The 18,896-nt window shown below is 35.4% G+C and overlaps 1 protein-coding gene across 1 annotated transcript; it reads left to right on the top strand.

Moving 5' to 3' along the window:
* Window positions 1-1,641: 1,641 nt before the first annotated feature.
* Window positions 1,642-18,649, top strand: LOC128243519 (pachytene checkpoint protein 2 homolog). Its single transcript, XM_052961336.1, has 11 exons — window positions 1,642-1,894; window positions 3,729-3,888; window positions 4,257-4,436; window positions 6,466-6,556; window positions 8,124-8,260; window positions 9,213-9,299; window positions 10,056-10,162; window positions 12,343-12,496; window positions 13,011-13,123; window positions 13,700-13,769; window positions 16,765-18,649. The coding sequence occupies exons 1-11, from the start codon at window positions 1,812-1,814 to the stop codon at window positions 16,858-16,860; spliced, it is 1,278 nt and encodes a 425-aa protein (XP_052817296.1). The 5' UTR covers window positions 1,642-1,811; the 3' UTR covers window positions 16,861-18,649.
* The last annotated feature ends 247 nt before the right edge of the window (window positions 18,650-18,896 follow it).

Below are 18,896 nucleotides of genomic sequence, written 5' to 3'. Positions count from 1 at the left end.
CGATTTTGGTCAAGCTCACCCCAAGATGGAAGTTATTGGGCGGTGCTAGGTGATAGCCCTCTATGTCCCCTTCATGTCTGTACCCGGTCTTAGGGAGTCACATCGCCTCCTTCTGGTCGTATTAGCAACCCAAAGTAGGTCAATGTGCTTGTTTTAACCAAATATGAGTTTCCCTTACGTTTAAGTTAATTGTGTTTAGGCTGAATCGAAGATGGAAGTCATGCGGCACTGCTAGGTGATAGCCCAGATGTCCATTTTATGCCAGTTACCTGTCTTATGGCGTTACATCGCCTCCTTTTGGTCGTATCAGCAACCCAAAGTAGTTTAATGTGTTTGTTTAACTCAATCAAAAGGGCCAAAGAGGTTGGGGTCAATTTATTCAAGCTGACCCTAAGATGGAAGTCATTTGTAGGTGCCAGTTCATAGCCATTGCCAGTACCCTGTCTTAGAGCGTCAAATTGCCTCCTTCTGGTCGTAACAAGGGGTCCCAAGGATTTAGGTGCGGCATCTTGCTGTCGTACTAACAACACAATTTCCTTAATTTCTTTGCCATGCACTGACCCCGTCTTGGAGGATACATATGGTCTTCCTAACCCCAGTACTACGCTTATTAAATGATTACAGGGAATAGTGTTTTTAAAGGGTCTGCGTCGTATGCTTACCCTGTCTTCTGGAGTCTTTATTTGATCAGCATGAATCTTAGATAATTACACTATCAACAAAGCGGGATTTTTTCTTTCAAAAAAAGCGTTTCCACCGCGGGAGAGAATGCGTCATCGCGGAATATCGCAACGATATATTCCACCGCAGCCAACGCGGTGGTGCGCGTCGTCACCGCAATCATCTGCTGTTACTGCTGTTTCTGCGTACGACTTAATTCCGTATAAATGCACGCGGCAAATCGCCGTAATTCGGCAAAACCGAGATGTTTAGGTATTTGGGGTACAAATAGAATAGAAGAAGTAGATTAAACCGTGCTCGCGGACAGGATTTTACTTGATTGCGAGGGTAAACAATCGCATTGCTCTTATATAAATACTGACTAAACAACCAGAATGCAACTCATAGTAAAACGATTGAAGAATGTTGGTTAAATATTTTGATACCAAATTTTACGAGAACGCTATTCATATTATACATATTTTTACTTAATATAGCGGGTGTTTCGGATTAAAAACCAAATACCAAATATTATAAAGTACAGTATTTATTGGGGGAATGGGGGTAAACTGTGCCAGTAATAATATTTTAAAAAGCTGATGTAATATTTTAAATGTTTATGTTATCTGGGGCCAAAAATAAATCCAATTTAAATTATTCCCCCATGTGTTATCAACATATTAGCTGGTTATCCCGGATACTATTTAGCCGCGGGTAGCCTCTACTGAGTACTGTAGTACATATTAATTTTATGGTTTACTTTTGTTCGAACTGGTTCTTTTTGATTATGTTTCATCGTGTTTTATTTATATAAACCATTTGCGTTAATGATATTTTCTTTGAAACATTGTTGTTGTGTGGCAGGTGTTCTTATTGGCTGCTGGAAAATAGTAGATTCCTTTCACATTTCGTGTTTCGTGGTAAAAGTACTTATTGGCTGCTAAGTCCCTTATTGGCTGCTGTACTTATTGGCTGCTGTTATTGGCTGCTAGCTTGCTGTCAGTAAACTTCTGCGGTCTTTTTTGTTAAAATAATCAAAGTTTGGCAGACCAACGACACATCCAAATTAAAATGATAGCTAACAAGCTATAAATGATTGATATTGATTCCTTTCAACGCATTTCGTTTCCATTACTCCTCCTCAACTCGGTATGGACCCTTCATCCGCAGACTATGATATGAAAAGGTCATCTGATACCATTTATCACGTAGAAGTGTGTCAAGACCCACACAGGTGAGTTGATATGAGTGTATATTTTTTATATCACTCAATGACACCGCCCTGATAGCTCAGTGGTAGAGTGTCTGCATAGGATGTGGAAGGTCCAAATCCTGGATCTAGACCACATCATGCTGTCATACATTAACAAAATAATCCTAGTAGCATGCATGTACCTGGTGCTTGGCATAAAACATACTTGGACTCATGTTCAATATCTGACAGTGATGAGGCTTGTGAAAATCTTGACATGTATCTGGTTTGACAGACAAGTGTTAAACTGCCATCATACATGGCATAGTCCATATAAACAGCCGCTTCGGAGTCTTTGATGATTTTTGTTTTGGTGACTCTACGCGTCCATATCCCACTTGTTTTCCTAGCAATGAATGACATCCCAGCGCAAAGTATATCGAGCGGAAAGATAACAGGTACCAGCTAGATAGTAAAGAAATTGGCGATGCTATGTTGGAAGATCGATCTGAACTTGTGTTTCATAAAACACTTAAGTGTAATGCACCAGTCAATTGTAACCACAGCCCCCTAGGTCTGGGAGAATAGCAGGGACTTTGACTTTCGGTCCAGCCAAGCCCGGGTAAAATTCCCGCCCTGCCAGGACGAACTGCTGGTGAAATCCCCGCCAAATGCCCCCGCACCCCAGGGTATACCCCCGGACCTTGGGGGCTGTGGTTACAATTGACTGGTGCATAATAAAAGAAATGCATTGGCTAAAAATAATGAGTAACTTTTGTAGTTTTATTTAACAATGCAGTGTTAAAAATTGTAGAGTTACAGTTGAAGAATATATTTTACATTGGTATGAATCAGTCGATTTGTGGCGTTCAGGGATTAAAATAAATATCCAAATGTTAAAAAAAGTTCCCTATATATAGTATACGTGCACTATTGTGGCCTGGTAACAATGGCATGAATGGAAATCTTTTGCTCTTTATTTATTTGAAACATAATAATACTGCTGATCAACATCATATTGCTGTATGACTGAGTGTATGTTTATATGTTTGCTTTATACTTTTACTAGTCTAAGACATAGGCACAGAAAATAGTAGGGACTACGTGAAGGTGATGTTGTTGGCATTTAAGACTTTATTAACAGGGACCTCTACCCATAAACCCTGCTTGGACCTGATTCAGATTCTTAAATAATTGTTCAGGATTAGAAATTTTGGTGTGTTATCTTGTAAATTGCTGCTTTGAGTTTCCCTTTAGATTTGAAATGTTATGAAATATTTATAGGTTATTTAACATTGTTCTGTACAATATTGATATATATTTGGAAGAGTACACACTCAGCTAGGCGCGTCCAATATGGATTTCCAAGATGTGTTGTAGTCCAAATATATTCCGTATTGTACTAAACAATGTTAAATGACCTTTTTATTCTATACCTATAAATATAACCCCAAATATATTCTGTATTGTACAGAAAATGTTAAATAATAATAATAATAATAATAATAATAAATAATAATAATAGCAATGATGATTATAATAATACTAATGATGTCCGTGTTTACAAACGACAATATTGATCCAATAATAACAGAAGCATAACGCTTTATTTAGAGCGCTTGTTGATTCGGATTTTCATTCGGAACCTTTTCACGGGTTTCGGTCTTTATCATAGGTTTAACATGGGACCTTTGATTCGTACAATACGTTAAAAATATGGGATTTTTGTATGCGCGTGCATCCCACTACGGAAATATATTGTACGGTCAGGTGGTTCAAAAGAGCATCTATGATTGGATGTATAAATTAGGTATAGAATAATCAATTATATCTAACATTCAAAACTTTTTAAGAACTTTGAAAATTGCTTTTGCAGTACAGCAAGAAACAAAGACATATCAACACATGTTAAGAATTACTTGCAAGGAAAACAGCTGTCAAACAGGGACCTGGTGATTACAGAATATGATGACCCTTTCCTCAAGCAGCATGTGTCCAAGATTGAAATATCAGATATAAAGTTATCTCAGCACGAGGTAATACTTCAATCATGTATAATTTCCATTGTTTTATGTCTATTCACATTGAAGTGCATGTAACCATGATGTGGTGGTGCATGTGCAAATTTCATTTTGATCGACAGCAAAAGTTTCAGTAATTTCATCTGTGAGTTCAAATATCTTCAAACAATGAAGAAAGTCAATACTGTTCACAATTTGATTCGGTTTCATATTTGTTTTCCTTTAAACTAAAACATCTGACAGCTTGAGTATGAGTCAAAGGTCAAATTCTGGTAGTCACATACACTTGACTACTGGTTGATTTTGCAAACTCATGACTTTAAGCTCAGAGTCTGGGCTACAATTAGTATTTATTCTATTCTACACATTTCTTGCATCCACAGACAATCAGCGTGAGTGAGAGTGTGTTCCATTACCATGTATACCAGCTGCAGGAGGATGGGCCGGGTACAGAGGAACTGGATGAAGAAGATCTCGCGGCCGCCAACCACTGGATCCTACCCTCACGGGACTTCCATGGCCTCTGGGACAGCCTTGTCTTCGATGAGGATATTAAAACTAGGGTATTGCAAAGTTAGAAAAAAATACTGTCCCATCAGTCCATGCCAGTAAAATTTGAGCTGTAATTTTTTTCTCTTTTTTTTTTTAAATAGAAAATCTGTCTGGTTTTAAGTTTGCAATCATAATACCCCAAGCAACATATGTCTGGGGGCTATATAGGAGTTGCATATGTTAGATCACGTCTGATCACAAAATAAAACTCATAGAAATGTTGTCAGCATGTGTCTGTTGCGCATCTGCCATTTCTTTTAAATTTCGCTTGGTCCAACAAGTTAAAGCTCTTTAGTTAGTTTTTAATGTTTGGATTTTTTTATGCCCCCACAAAGTGGCGGCATATAGGGTTGCCCTTGTCCGTACGTACGTCTGTCTGTCTGTACGTACGTACGTACGTCCCGAAGATTGTTTCCGATCTAATTCTTGAAAACCGTTTGTCCAATCCTCACCAAACATTAAAGACATGTTTGTGACCATAATATCTTGATCAAGTTCGATAGTCATGGAAATCGCTTTAGTCATTTAGGAGTTACGGCCCTTTTTTGCCAAAAATACTTCAAAAATATATGTTTCCAATCTAATTCTTGAAAAGTATGTGTCCAATCCTCACCAAACTTTACATACATGATTGTGACCATAATATCTTGATCAAGTTCGATAGCCATGGAAATCGCTTTAATCATTTAGGAGTTACGGCCCTTTATTTGCAAAAAAAGACTTGAAAAATACGTCCCGAAGATTGTTTCCTATCTAATTCTTGAAAACTGTTTGTCCAATCCTCACCAAACTTTTAACACATGTTTGTGACCATAATACCTTGATCAAGTTCGATAGCCATGGAATTCGCTTAAATCATTTAGGAGTTAGGGCCCTTTATTTCCCAACAATACTTAAAAAATATCTTATCCGATCTAATTTTTGAAAAGGATTTGCCCTTGTGCAGATTATCCTGAATAATCATTATGGCTTATTTTCTGTGACAAAAAATCGAAGTGGGGGCATCCGTGTCCTATGGACACATTTCTAGTTTTGTATTGCATGTAGACCCAAAACTATTCCACCTTCACTTTTGAAACTTAGGAATATTGGTTAAGATTGGCTGTTTCACACCTGCCATTTCTTTAACATTTCATTGTTAACTCTACAACCTGACATTTAACTATTTCTGAGTCCAGGGGGCATCTAGGGGTTTTCATCACAATTACTGTATGATAGCTATTGTAAGCAATGTCTGGTAACCTGGTTTAAAAAAATAGTAAATTTTATCAAATCTGACAGTTTTTCAATTCATTACAAGAAAGCTGCACCAAACCTTATTTGGAGAAATGGTGAGAATATTTGGACTAACATTCAGTGACACTGTGTAATAAAGGCAGTAAAAATGCAAAAATCTAATAATTAGTTTTTCATTTCATCAAATGCTAACTCACACTCATTAGCATCTATATAATAGATTAATAATCAAATATACCCCGCACAACTACATCTTGTTAGAACGACTACTCCTTGACCCTTACAATTTACTCTGAATGTGGATGGAGATTGTACAAGTTTCCAACAGCTATCAGAAAACTTATATTTATTTGAGAAATGGAACAGTCTCAATTTTATACCCAAGTTAAGATCATGTGAATTTTTTTTGTGAATTTGATCCCGAGATTAGTGTTAATAAGTAGCGGCCCATTGCTGGCTGAATTTTACAATGTTCTTAATAAATGTGTTATAGATTTACATTGGAACTAATATAATAATTGTATTCTTTTATAAATATTTCATAAAGATTCCCATTTTTGTAACCACCAATATTATTGTATGCTTCCTATGTTAGTTATCATTCCACTTATTCACACAGCATAAGTTGTTGAAAGAAATGTTTTCTTTCTGAACCTTTTACGGTAACTTCTCAGCTGAAATCTGAAATTCCATTCAAGCTTTTAAACCTCTTACTTAGGTAAAAAGAAAGATTTTTACAAACAAAGTCTTGAAATACAACTAAGTCCAATGATAATGATAAATTATGTATTTGTTTTTTTTCAGTTACTTAGTTACGCAGCAACAACTCTGTTGTTTACGGATAGAAAAGTTGATAGCAACATCATCTCTTGGAATAAAGTGATATTATTGCATGGTGAGTAATGGGAAATATGGCATTCATTCCCTGGATCTGTGGGCTTGTATGTCTTTGAATTGCTTGTGAAAATCCCATATTGCACTGCTCATGTAAAGTCCATATTGCATGTGGTGAGACTCTAGGGCACGTGGGTGGTATATCTATGCATGCACGAAGAAGTGTTGAAACCAAATGAATAAACTGACGTATGTACAATTTCTTTTTTTTATTCCTACAAATAAGTGCTTCTGATAAAATAAAAATAACTTTGTTTAAAAAGTATTAAAGCCTGCTGGTGCCCTAAATCCACGCTGTATCCTTCATTTAGTAACATTTGAGGAGGTAGATTTGTGTATGGTTAGTGAGCTTTTATGTGATACAGATTCAGAGACACAGAATGTATCAAGGTATGTTTATAATTGTTTGTTGTATAATGCAGATATTGCAAAATAAACTGTATCATTAGTTAAGCTAATTTTGACAATCAATTACTCAAAAATATAGCAAAATAATGCACAATTGAACGTAAGAACTGTATGATATGTGGCACAAGTCATAATGTGGCATTGAGAGCTCAACAACTCATCCAAATATTATTGTTTCTTTTTTGGAACAGATGTTTTTCCATGAAGCAAGCTCATATTATATTAGTATGAATTGTTTTTCATTAGTTTACATGTATACATCTTCAAGACATTCAGATTCTGCTAAAATCACTTTCTCATTTTATGCACACTGATAAAGCTTTGCTTTTTTCTTCACGGATGCAAAACATTTGCATTGATTTTCTCTTTGGCTATTGTGACCAGATATTGTTTTTTCTACATGACAAAGTGCAAACACAAGAATTATTTACTTGAATATCAGACATAAGTTATATTTCCTTCACATTTTCATGTAATTATTAACTGACTCTACCACTGTTTAAGTCAATTTGATCAATGTTTGCTTCAGGCCCGGAATACTGTAGATTCACAATTGTTTGCTTATTGATCAGATTGTCCTAACAGCATATTTATTAAAGCTGCACTCTTACTCCCAAATAAGATTTACCACAATTAATAATATTGTTTTAATATTCTGAACAAGATGAATAAATGTCAAAAACAATGGAGGATACTGAGTTGAATTTGAAAGAAATACGAATAAAAAATGGTATTTTCCTTATGAGACTAGCAGACTACAGTAAATGTTTGAGCATTCACCAATCATTTAATATTTTTTGCACTTTCAGCTATTAAATACACTGTTACAATCTTATTATCAGTAATTAATATTTTCCATAAATGCATTATTAAGTAAACTAGTAGTTAAAGGTTAATCAGTCAAAATTGATGTATGTTATACATGTGTATGTATTGATTTTGAATAAGAGTGTCACTTTAACCATAGATAGCTTCTTAATCTTGAATATTGATGTCAAATATAAAACCTCGCAAAATAGCTAAAAACCATAAAAAGGACCTCATCAAATGAAAACCTTCCACAATAGATAATATCTCCTTATAGTCTGTGGCATTTGGGCAGGCTAATATAACAAGATGTCAGTTCTTATCCATATAACTGTTCCTGTTTATCTCTTCAGGTCCTCCGGGAACAGGAAAGACGTCCCTGTGTAAGGCCCTGGCCCAGAAGCTCTGTATCCGCCTCTCGGACAGGTTCACCTATGGGCAGCTTGTGGAGATCAACAGTCATAGTCTCTTCTCCAAGTGGTTCTCTGAGGTACATGTATAGTCATAGTTTAAATCAGTTTGATGTGTTTTTCTCTAAGATATGGTCACAGTTAAGCCCAGTTTAATGTGTTATTATCTGAGGTATGTTCACAGTAATGATGATGGACTTGTTCTCTGAGGTATGGTCACTGTTTAGATCAGTTTGATGGGCTTGTTCTCTGAGGTATGGTCACTGTTTAGATCAGTTTGATGGGCTTGTTCTCTGAGGTATGGTCACTGTTTAGATCAGTTTGATGTGGTGGTTCTCTGAGGTATGGTCACTGTTTAGATCAGTTTGATGGGCTTGTTGTCTGAGGTATGGTCACTGTTTAGATCAGTTTGATGGGCTTGTTCTCTGAGGTATGGTCACTGTTTAGATCAGTTTGATGTGGTGGTTCTCTGAGGTATGGTCACTGTTTAGATCAGTTTGATGGGCTTGTTGTCTGAGGTATGGTAATGGTTCAGATCAATTTGATGGGCTTGTTCTCTGAGGTATGGTCACTGTTTAGATCAGTTTGATGTGCTGGTTCTCTGAGGTATGGTAATGGTTGAGATCAATTTGATGGGCATTGGCCAGGGAATTGTACTTATATTATTTTCAAGTTGTACTTCACTGTATATTATTTTAGGGCACATTTTTAGCTTGTCTGTTGTTGTTTTTGAAAAAAAAGGTTGAGGTATTGTCATAACAATGGTGTTGTTGTAGGTGTCAGCATCATGCATTTTTTTACCCTGACTGTACAGAGGCATGTTGGCATTTTGCCCCATCACTATTGGAAAATTTTGACCAAGTGAATTTACATGTTGAGTATGGTATTGAGCCTCTTACTTTTGGCCACTTAATACTTACACCATTACCAATTACTACTAATGAAAGAGACTTATGCATCATTTATATCAGCTTAAATAGGAAAACCTCAATTGAAAACAATTGAGATCAACTTGAAATATTTGTGTTACAGAGTGGGAAACTGGTGATGAAGATGTTCCAGAAAATACAGGAACTCATTGATGAGCCTGACGCCCTGGTCTGTGTCCTTATTGATGAGGTGAGAGGTACCAGCATTCATTGGATGGGTTGATAAAGGAAAGGTTCTAAGGGATTGAAATAAAGAAGTACTTAGAATCTTATCATTTCACCTTTACTGTTGGTCATGGAGTTTTCTATAGTGGTCTAAGTCCTGACTGTATTTGTCAAGCAAAGATAACATAATCTTTCATGCTGGTGAAGTGTTGCAAGTCATTTGACCAGTACTAGAAAAATCAATCTTCAATCCTTTTGGGTAGATAGGTTGTGCACACCATTGGGCCCATTAAAATATCTAAATGAATAGTTTCATGCAATATAAATTAAGACATTTCAAAGAAACAAAACCAAATATTGAATCATTATTTAAAAAAACCTGCCATTGCAAAATGATTTGTTGATTATGGAAAATGTCAAACTACTGCGAGTTATGACACCAGTAAACAAGGTGCAAACTCTTTTTGGTGAAGTATGTGGAAAACTGTGATTGTAAAGTGAAAGATTATGGTATGCAAGAAAAGAACTAATCATGAGTTTCCGGTATGGAAGTAAAATTCCAACACTAAGGCATGTTGCTAGCAGGTCACTGTGCAAGCCTCATTTCCGACTTTCCCACTGGCCCTCTCTCTGAATTTTCTATTTTCTCCGGAAACACATGACATATACTTATAGCCTAAAATTTCAAATTGTTATAAATTGTTTTCAGTGAGGAATGAAAACCTTATTTCATGCAAAATAAATGTTTGTTAGGTATGAATTATTTTGCTTTCTCTACCAGGTTGAAAGTTTGACAGCTGCCCGTAAAGGTGCCATGTCAGGCAATGAGCCGTCAGATGCTATCAGGGTGGTCAATGCTGTTCTCACTCAGATTGACCAGATCAAAAAGTATGTACAACATGATAAGTACATGTATTCTGTATTTGTCCTTACAGAATGGTAATATCTACCCTGTGTGTGTAGTCCAAGTCTAAATTGATTTAAATTTGACCCAAGGGCATGTGTGAAAGTAAGTATATTGTACGATAAATTTCTTTAGAAGTCTTTGTCCAATCATCATCAAATTTGGTCACTATCTGTACAGTCATAATTTGTTGAACAAGTTTGATAACCAGCCATTTCGCTTTAGTCTCTCGAAAGTTATCACCCTTTATTTATAGAAATTACTAGGGATGGCAACGAGTAATAAAATTGATACTGGAGTACTCGGACAATCTTCCGATTGAGTACTCGGGAACTCGATTACTCAGATAACTTGAATTGGTTTTCGGGAAAGACAAGTTCGTGTATACATGTATCGGTCATGAACATTGTGCGTTGGTCGTAATATTGGCCATTTCATCTTTAAATAAGACTGTAATTATGTACCTTAACAGAGAAATCAATAAAAAGAAAACAAATATTGGTTCATGCTTTTAATTTGTCGTTTTCATTTCATTTTATACGAACAAATGTACTATATTATAAATGGAAAGTTAAACTCGGATCATATTCGAGCGTCGGGATGATCAAGACTACACTCAATAATGAACTACATTCAGAATTACTATAAACGAAAATTGTTTACTCTACAAAATACTTTTTAAAATGACAGTTTTTCATAATGAAATATTGTTCTTTTCCTCATTAATATTCATTTTCCATGATTATTATATCCACCAATCATTTGTGATAATCATTGCCCATTCAGGAATCATTTCACGTAACAGTCGTTACTAATTCGCTCGTCAACGTCCATTGTTTAGTGAAAACACACTAATTGGTAAACAATATAATTCTATAAAAGATGTACAGCTATCAAAATTTCGCTAATTTACATCAGTGCTATTTGCAAAGTAGGGCCCTTTGTTGACAGTTTGCAACCATCACAACAACTGTCAAATAATTTATTAGGGTCCATTGTGTACAAAGCGGGGATTAGAGGGACCGTAATTTGTCGACTTGGAAACATGAAAGATCTGATACTTAACGTCTGTTAATTGTGAATTTGGTGAATTTTATTAAAAAAAAAAAAAAAAAAAAAATTCCCGAGTACTTGAGTAATGATTTGATACTCAGATGATTGATCGAGTACTCGAGTACATCTTTAGAAATTACCTGAAATTTGTTTTGTCTGAACAATAACTGTTACTAAAAAAACTTAGTCCAATTATCACTAGTTTTGGTCAGAATGTTAAGGGCATTATACCTTGAAGAAGTTCGATAACCAGCCATGTTGCTCTAGTCACTCAAGAGTAATCACCCTTTAATTATAGAAATTACCTAAAATCTGTTTTGCCTCATCAAAAATTATAGAAGCCTTTGTCAATCATCACCAGTTTGAGTCAGAATTTGTTTAAATATTATATCGCTGACAAATTTGATAACCAGTCATATTTCATGAGTTACTCAAAAGTCTTCACCCTTTAATTATAAAAATTACCTTGTCTTTACTAAAAAATTTAGAATTCTTGTCCAATCATCACCAAATTTGGTCTGAATGTGTAATGGCTGAATATCTCAGTAAGGTTTAAAAACCAGCCATGTCGCCCCAGTTTTCATAGAGTTATGACCCTTGAATTGGCAAAAGCTGTATTTACAGTGTCCTCTCTTAAATTTACATTAACAAATATGTATTAAGTGGGGAAAAAAGCCACATTGTTGCATGTGACTTATCTGGCATGGAGTGTGTGCCAAGTAAAATTTCCCAGCCAAAATGTCTGTTGAGTATACATGAAAAGCCTGTCTTTATTTACGGTCATGGCTCAAATTCCTTGTTCTTTTTCTTGTTCAGACTGTTACTTGGTCATGAATTTGAAGAATTCAAAAGTATTTGGAACACATTTTCATCATGTCAAGACTGTGAGTAACCACCAACACTCATGGCTGTTGGTTAAAGGTCAAGGTCACACTTGGTCAAAATGGGTGCTCTTAATTTAACTTTGTGGAAAACATATAAGTTTCTTTTATCCATCAGTATTCTTATCAATCTTGGAAGGGTTTTCCTACTTGTATATTTTCACATTTGTTTAAAAATTATGAGTAACAAGATGCAATGTGTTATGTCAGGTTTTTTGTTATTCCTACAGGTACCCCAATGTGATAATCCTGACCACTTCCAATGTGACAGGGGCTATAGACCTGGCGTTTGTAGACAGAGCTGACATCAAGCAGTATATTGGTCCACCATCACCCTCGGCTATATACTCCATCTATAGATCCTGTATTCTAGAACTTACTAAGGTGAGATCGTAGACTTTGGAGAAAAAATCATTGTTTAATTTTGACATGAATAAGTCTTTAGCATTGGGCCAAATTTAAATAGACCTGGTGCTGAAAATTTCAGGACGGGATGCTAAATTCTTGCTAGGGACCCCCATTTTCAACTTCTGTGCATCGCTGGGACCCTTAAATAATCTTATTCAGTATAACCATGATATTTGGATCCTGTAGAATTACCTGTACCTGGGACCATTATTTGTCTTCCATTTGCATCCTAAGATCCCAAGCTGAAAATACTGCACTGTAATTTAAAACATACATTTTAGGGGTGTTTAGTATGTCATTATTTAAACATGGTTGATCATGAAAGATTTCACTATCATCCGGTACACACAGACACACATGTATGCATGTACCATTTTCACCTCTCTTCCATATCACAATGTGGACTTGAACCAATCTGCTCAATGATATACAACCCCACAGATCAACCAACTAAAATATGATGTACCTTAAGCTTGTTCTTCATTAACAGTGCCGCATATTGACATCGGGGCAGAGCGTGCTGGACATGAGGTCCCTGGAGTTCATGCGATTTGTGGAGAATAATGTCAGCAAGGATAGCCTACAGCTCAGGGAGATTGCTGTGTGAGTTTGCAAGACAATTTGTAAAAGTAAAAACCTTCAAATTAAATTAAAAAGCTGTTTAAACATTTTCACCTTTCAAAATATCTCCTCTCATTTTAAAGTTTCAATGTGTTTAGTAGAACTGACCTGACATCATGTGCCAAGCGAATGAAACTGACATAATTTTTATGTGAAAAAAACAAACACCAATGTCATGAAATTGTTATTCATGCAGTTTGTTGGTAAAAAATCTAACCTGTTATTTGATTAACCTTGTAAATATATATGTGTATTGTGAGTTGGTCTTCTAGGGGCTGTTTAATTAAAGACGTAAAAATCTTACTGTGTATCTTTGGGAGAGTCACAATTGACAATAAGTTCATTATTTTCGATCTTTATTGAAGCAGGGATCTTGGCTTTAAATTGTTTACCTCTCTTAAGTTTACGTGGAATTTCTCTATACAAACTCAAGAAGTAAACTTGCTGTTCCTATTACCCATATAGTATATACCTTTTCAAGTCATAGAATTGAAAACTTTCAGATTGTAAGGCTTCAGACGTAATTAATTTATACCAGAAATTTTTATTCCTTTTCAGTAAAAGTTATGGTTTGAGTGGCCGTACACTCCGGAAGTTGCCTTTCATTGCTCACTCTATGTTCATACAGGTAATAGTTTAGAGTAGTTTAGTTGCAGTCATTTTTTGTCCATGTTTCAAAGAAAAAGTCCTGGCGTCAATATCACCAAAAAACTTTGCTTAAGTTAAATCACAATCTCAATCTCAACTCAATTAACCATATTACATCAAAAGTTATTAAGAACATGTACGGTTTTTAACCCTTAAGAGCGCATACTACATGTATGATAGAATATGTTGATTTAAACCTTCAGTCAAAATTCCACTAGAAAAATATTCTACAGCCAAAACAGTATATGAGTACAATTCATTTATTTTTTAACATTACTGAAGTAAGTTTTTTGCTCTAAAATATTTTAATCTTTGAAATATTGGCAAATCTTTTTTAACAACACATTTCATTAAGAAAGTTTGTTATCAAAAAGCATAAAACATGCATGATTTTGAATCATTCTATGCGTTTATGTGGTAAAATGAGTCGAGTCTGATATTGAGGTATGACTTGAGTATTTTCGTGATATTCGGGCCGGATATTGTGATAGCCTTGGTGTCATTTTCTTGCACAACTTTAACCTTGCCCAGAATTCAAAAACAGTTCAAAATATTCAAATAAATCCATAATTCAGTCTTCAATGGTTGTTGAGTTTTGCCACTTGTGAACAACAACAACTGAGAAAGCATCTGCCTTTGCTGCTCTTGTTGAAGTAACACAAACTCTATATAGTATTAACCACTACATATGTCTGTGATTTCTCTGGGTAAACTTTTCTGCCTTGTAAAGCCTGTTTCCCCTTGTGAAAAAGTGTCCAATTTTTCTCAGTAAATATTCCAATGCAGTACACAGAGTTTCTATGAATGAATAAAAAAAGTACAGTTAATGTATTTGACAAGACATGTATTTTTAGCCGGATTTTTCATGTAAAAATTACGGGTTATAGAATGGCGAAAACCGGGCGTTCGGGTGTGCGTTAACAATTCTGCGTTAAATTTTTCTTTTTTATGTAATAAAATCTAGAGTTTTTATCCAATGGTTATCAAACTTGGTCAGACTATTTGACGGCATGTTATCTTGAATATATATGAATATGGGTCATCTCGGGTCAAAACCTAGGTCACCAGGTCAAATCTTTAAAAGAAATATTTCACAGTAATAAATTCAACAATTTTTATCAAATCTTAAAGAAACATGGTCAGAATATTTGTCTGCATAATATCTTGCTTATTTTTTATATCGGTCATCCTGGGTCAAATTCTAGGTCACTAGGTCAAATCTAAGGAAAATCTTTCCACTTCATAAATTCAACAATTTTTGTCAAATCTTTATGAAACTTGGTAAGAATATTTCTCTACATGTTGTCTTAAACATTTGTGAATATGGGTCACCTCAGATCAAAAACTAGGTCACTAGGTCAAATCTTAGGAAATACTTTCCTGATGTCATAAAAAAAATGTATGCTTACCAAACCTTTCAATATCAGACAACAATTAATTTCAAATGCTATTTAATAAACACACATCCCAATCATGAATTTCATTCCTACCCATATTTTTCAAAAATTTAAATTTTAATCAACTTTAGAAATATTTGTGTACATGAAATAATAAAGTGTGTCATCTAGGGTCAAAAACTAGGTCTCTTGGACAGATCGTATTGGAAAAGCTGATTTATTTAAAAAATGTTCATTTTTTCCTCACACAAATGGAATAGTTTCTGTTGATCAGGTTATTTGTATGAACGATATCTCCGATAAGAATAAATATGGGTCTTTTTGGTTAAAAGTACTAGGTCACTAGCTCAAATTCTGGGTTTGCAAAATTGCATCATCAAATAAAAAATCCGGTTTGTTTCATGGCGTCTTGTTGCTTTTATATCAGGTATTTTGACAGGTTTTAGTATTTTCCCAAAATTGATTTTTTTCCTACCAATTTGAAAGGCACCGGCATTGAAAGAAAATCCCTGTGTCTGGTCCATATTTTTGTCATAAAATATCATATTTTTAAAGTGACCACCAAAGTATTGAGATGTGTCGCACACAAGATCTGTGTCCTACTTTCAAGTTTAAGGTCACAGCAACCTTCTAAGATTGTATGGTTTGCTGTGTAAGCATTATTGATGATATTTCGTGTCTGGTCCATATCTTTGTCATTCACTGTTTGATTTTAAAATAAATTGCCAGAAATTATCAACATAGATGGGGACATGTCACGCACAAGACCAGTGTCATTACCTTCAATGTGAAGGTCACAGCAACCCTCTCAACCTAGTCAGTTTTGCTGTTGAAGACTACTGATGATTTTTTATCCATAGGATAAAAATGTTTCCGTCTGTCTATCAAATCTTTTTGACACGTTCCAATTTATTTTTCAGTCCATAATTTGCCATTATTAAGATGTTTGTCACTCACGAAATGAAGAAATGTTTTTCTACTCAGTTGTATAACAGGTGTCTACATTATTGACATTTCTGTGGCACATTTACCTTCAGTGAAACCCATTCGACTCAATTTCTTTAATTGTTCTATCTAGGCACTAAGTGTTTCTGACACTTCTTTTCGAACGTTTTATACTGTAATCAGTGCCGTTGTCTCTTGCTTTGGCTTCGGAACAATTTAACCTTGCCATAACACAAAAACCACTCATGGTTTTCAAATGAAATTTTGTACAAATGTTGCCACAGACAATATTCACATCATATTTAGCATGACCCATAAATCTTGCTTCAGTACTTGTTGAGTACTGCCCCTTGTTAGACTAAAGCTATAGACAGTCATTGGGTTTTGGTCACAATACTCTTATTTAAAAAAATAGTTGTCTTAGTGATCTTTACTTTTGGACCCTGCTTAACACGCGGGTGCCTTATATTTATCATCATGTCTGTCCATATGTCCACATTTTTTAAGCCTTAAATATTGTCAGATTCTTGGTTATATACTAAATAATATGCTTTCAAATTTCACCCCCTTCAAATACGTTATACCAGATCTTGTTCATTATGTTTGTATTGTGTGTGAAATTGTCAATTTCAGAAATCAGAAGCCACACTACAGGAATTCTTAGTGGCCCTGGATAAGGCAGTGCAACAGCAGTTTAAGGAGAGAAATGACCTCACTAGGGACTCCTAGTGACCTCACTACCAACTCCTAGTGACCTCACTATCAACTACTAGTGACCACACTATCGACTACTTGTGACCTCACTATAGACTTGTGATTAACTCTCTTATTTATGAACTGGATAAATGTTTTGTGTCGATGTACATTTCTGTCAAAATATGGTACAAAATCTATGCTAAACTTTTAAATAATTCTTATGAACATGTTGGGATATCTGTGCCAATGTACTTGTATGTACGCAGATACGGTGCAACTGGTCAATTGCGTTTAAAATATTGCATTTGAGGATAATTGAACATGTAACTATCCTAACTGGGTGCTGCTTGTTGTTGTTTATATGAAAAAAATATGATTTAAGATTTCACTTCTAAAACAATTATTATTTTGCCCGATGTTGAAATGTATAAAGTGGTGTTGTTGAAGGATCTCATTCAAACACCCTGATGTTGGACTGTAGATTGTATCGCTTGTGTAGCATGGCGAGCTTGTAGGGAACATGTTCAAACACACTGATGTTGGACTGTAGATTGTATCGCTTGTGTAGCATGGCAAGCTTGTAGGGAACATGTTCAAACACACTGATGTTGGACCGTAGATTGTATCGCTTGTGTAGCATGGCAAGCTTGTAGGGAACATGTTCAAACACACTGATGTTGGACTGTAGATTGTATCGCTTGTGTAGCATGGCAAGCTTGTAGGGAACATGTTCAAACACACTGATGTTGGACTGTAGATTGTATCGCTTGTGTAGCATGGCAAGCTTGTAGGGAACAAGTTCAAACACACTGATGTTGGACTGTAGATTGTATCGCTTGTGTAGCATGGCGAGGGTGTAGGGAACATGTTCAAACACACTGATGTTGGACTGTAGATTGTATCGCTTGTGTAGCATGGCAAGCTTGTAGGGAACATGTTCAAACACACTGATGTTGGACTGTAGATTGTATCGCTTGTGTAGCATTGCTAGCTTGTAGGGAACATGTTCAAACACACTGATGTTGGACTGTAGATTGTATCGCTTGTGTAGCATGGCGAGCTTGTAGGGAACATGTTCAAACACACTGATGTTGGACTGTAGATTGTATCGCTTGTGTAGCATCGCAAGCTTGTAGGGAACATGTTCAAACACACTGATGTTGGACTGTAAATTGTATCGCTTGTGTAGCATGGCAAGCTTGTAGGGAACATGTTCAAACACACTGATGTTGGACTGTAGATTGTATCGCTTGTGTAGCATCGCAAGCTTGTAGGGAACATGTTCAAACACACTGATGTTGGACTGTAGATTGTATCGCTTGTGTAGCATGGCAAGCATGTAGGGAACATGTTCAAACACCCTGATGTTGGACCGTAGATTGTATTGCTTGTGTAGCATGGCAAGCTTGTAGGGGTCATGTTGTCCAGCGACTTCAGAGTCATCATTCACACTTTCATTCCATGACCTTTCTTGAATATTTCTACTTAAATCTTTACCAAACTTGGCAGCAATGCTAAATGGCATAATATCTCAACTGAGTTCAATATTCAAAGTAATGATCCTTCCATGAATTGCCAAAATTTTATTATAAATGATAATCACAATGGTCAGGCGATATATCCAATTTGCTGAAATTTAGGTCTTCCTGATTTGTAAAAAAAGGTTATGTTTGTTTGAAATGAAAAACTATGTACAACATTCAAGTTGTTAACATGATGATGTATTAAAGTTTGTATCATGAATGTGAAATGTTATGTAGTTCTGTAAACTACAAAGCAAATGCTTTGCAAGTTGATTTATAGTTATATGATTAAATTGTAAATATAACATCTTGTGTCTATGGCATCATCATCATTATTATATGAATAATAAAAACTACAGTGACAAGCCCAGTAGCAAGACACTGGCATTTGTGTCGACTGGCGCAAGAATGTAACATCAAAGCAAGACAAACAAAACAAAAACCCTCATTTATCAAATATCGTTTATCTATAAATGCTTGGATTACATGTTCAATCCATTCACAATAAGTTAATAATGAAGCATCACATTATAAGAAAACACAGTG

Source organism: Mya arenaria, chromosome 8 (assembly GCF_026914265.1).
Source record: "Mya arenaria isolate MELC-2E11 chromosome 8, ASM2691426v1".
Classification (NCBI taxonomy): Eukaryota; Metazoa; Mollusca; class Bivalvia; order Myida; family Myidae; genus Mya; species Mya arenaria.
Note: the sequence above shows the minus strand (reverse complement) of the source record. Positions and strands in the feature narration are given on the sequence as shown.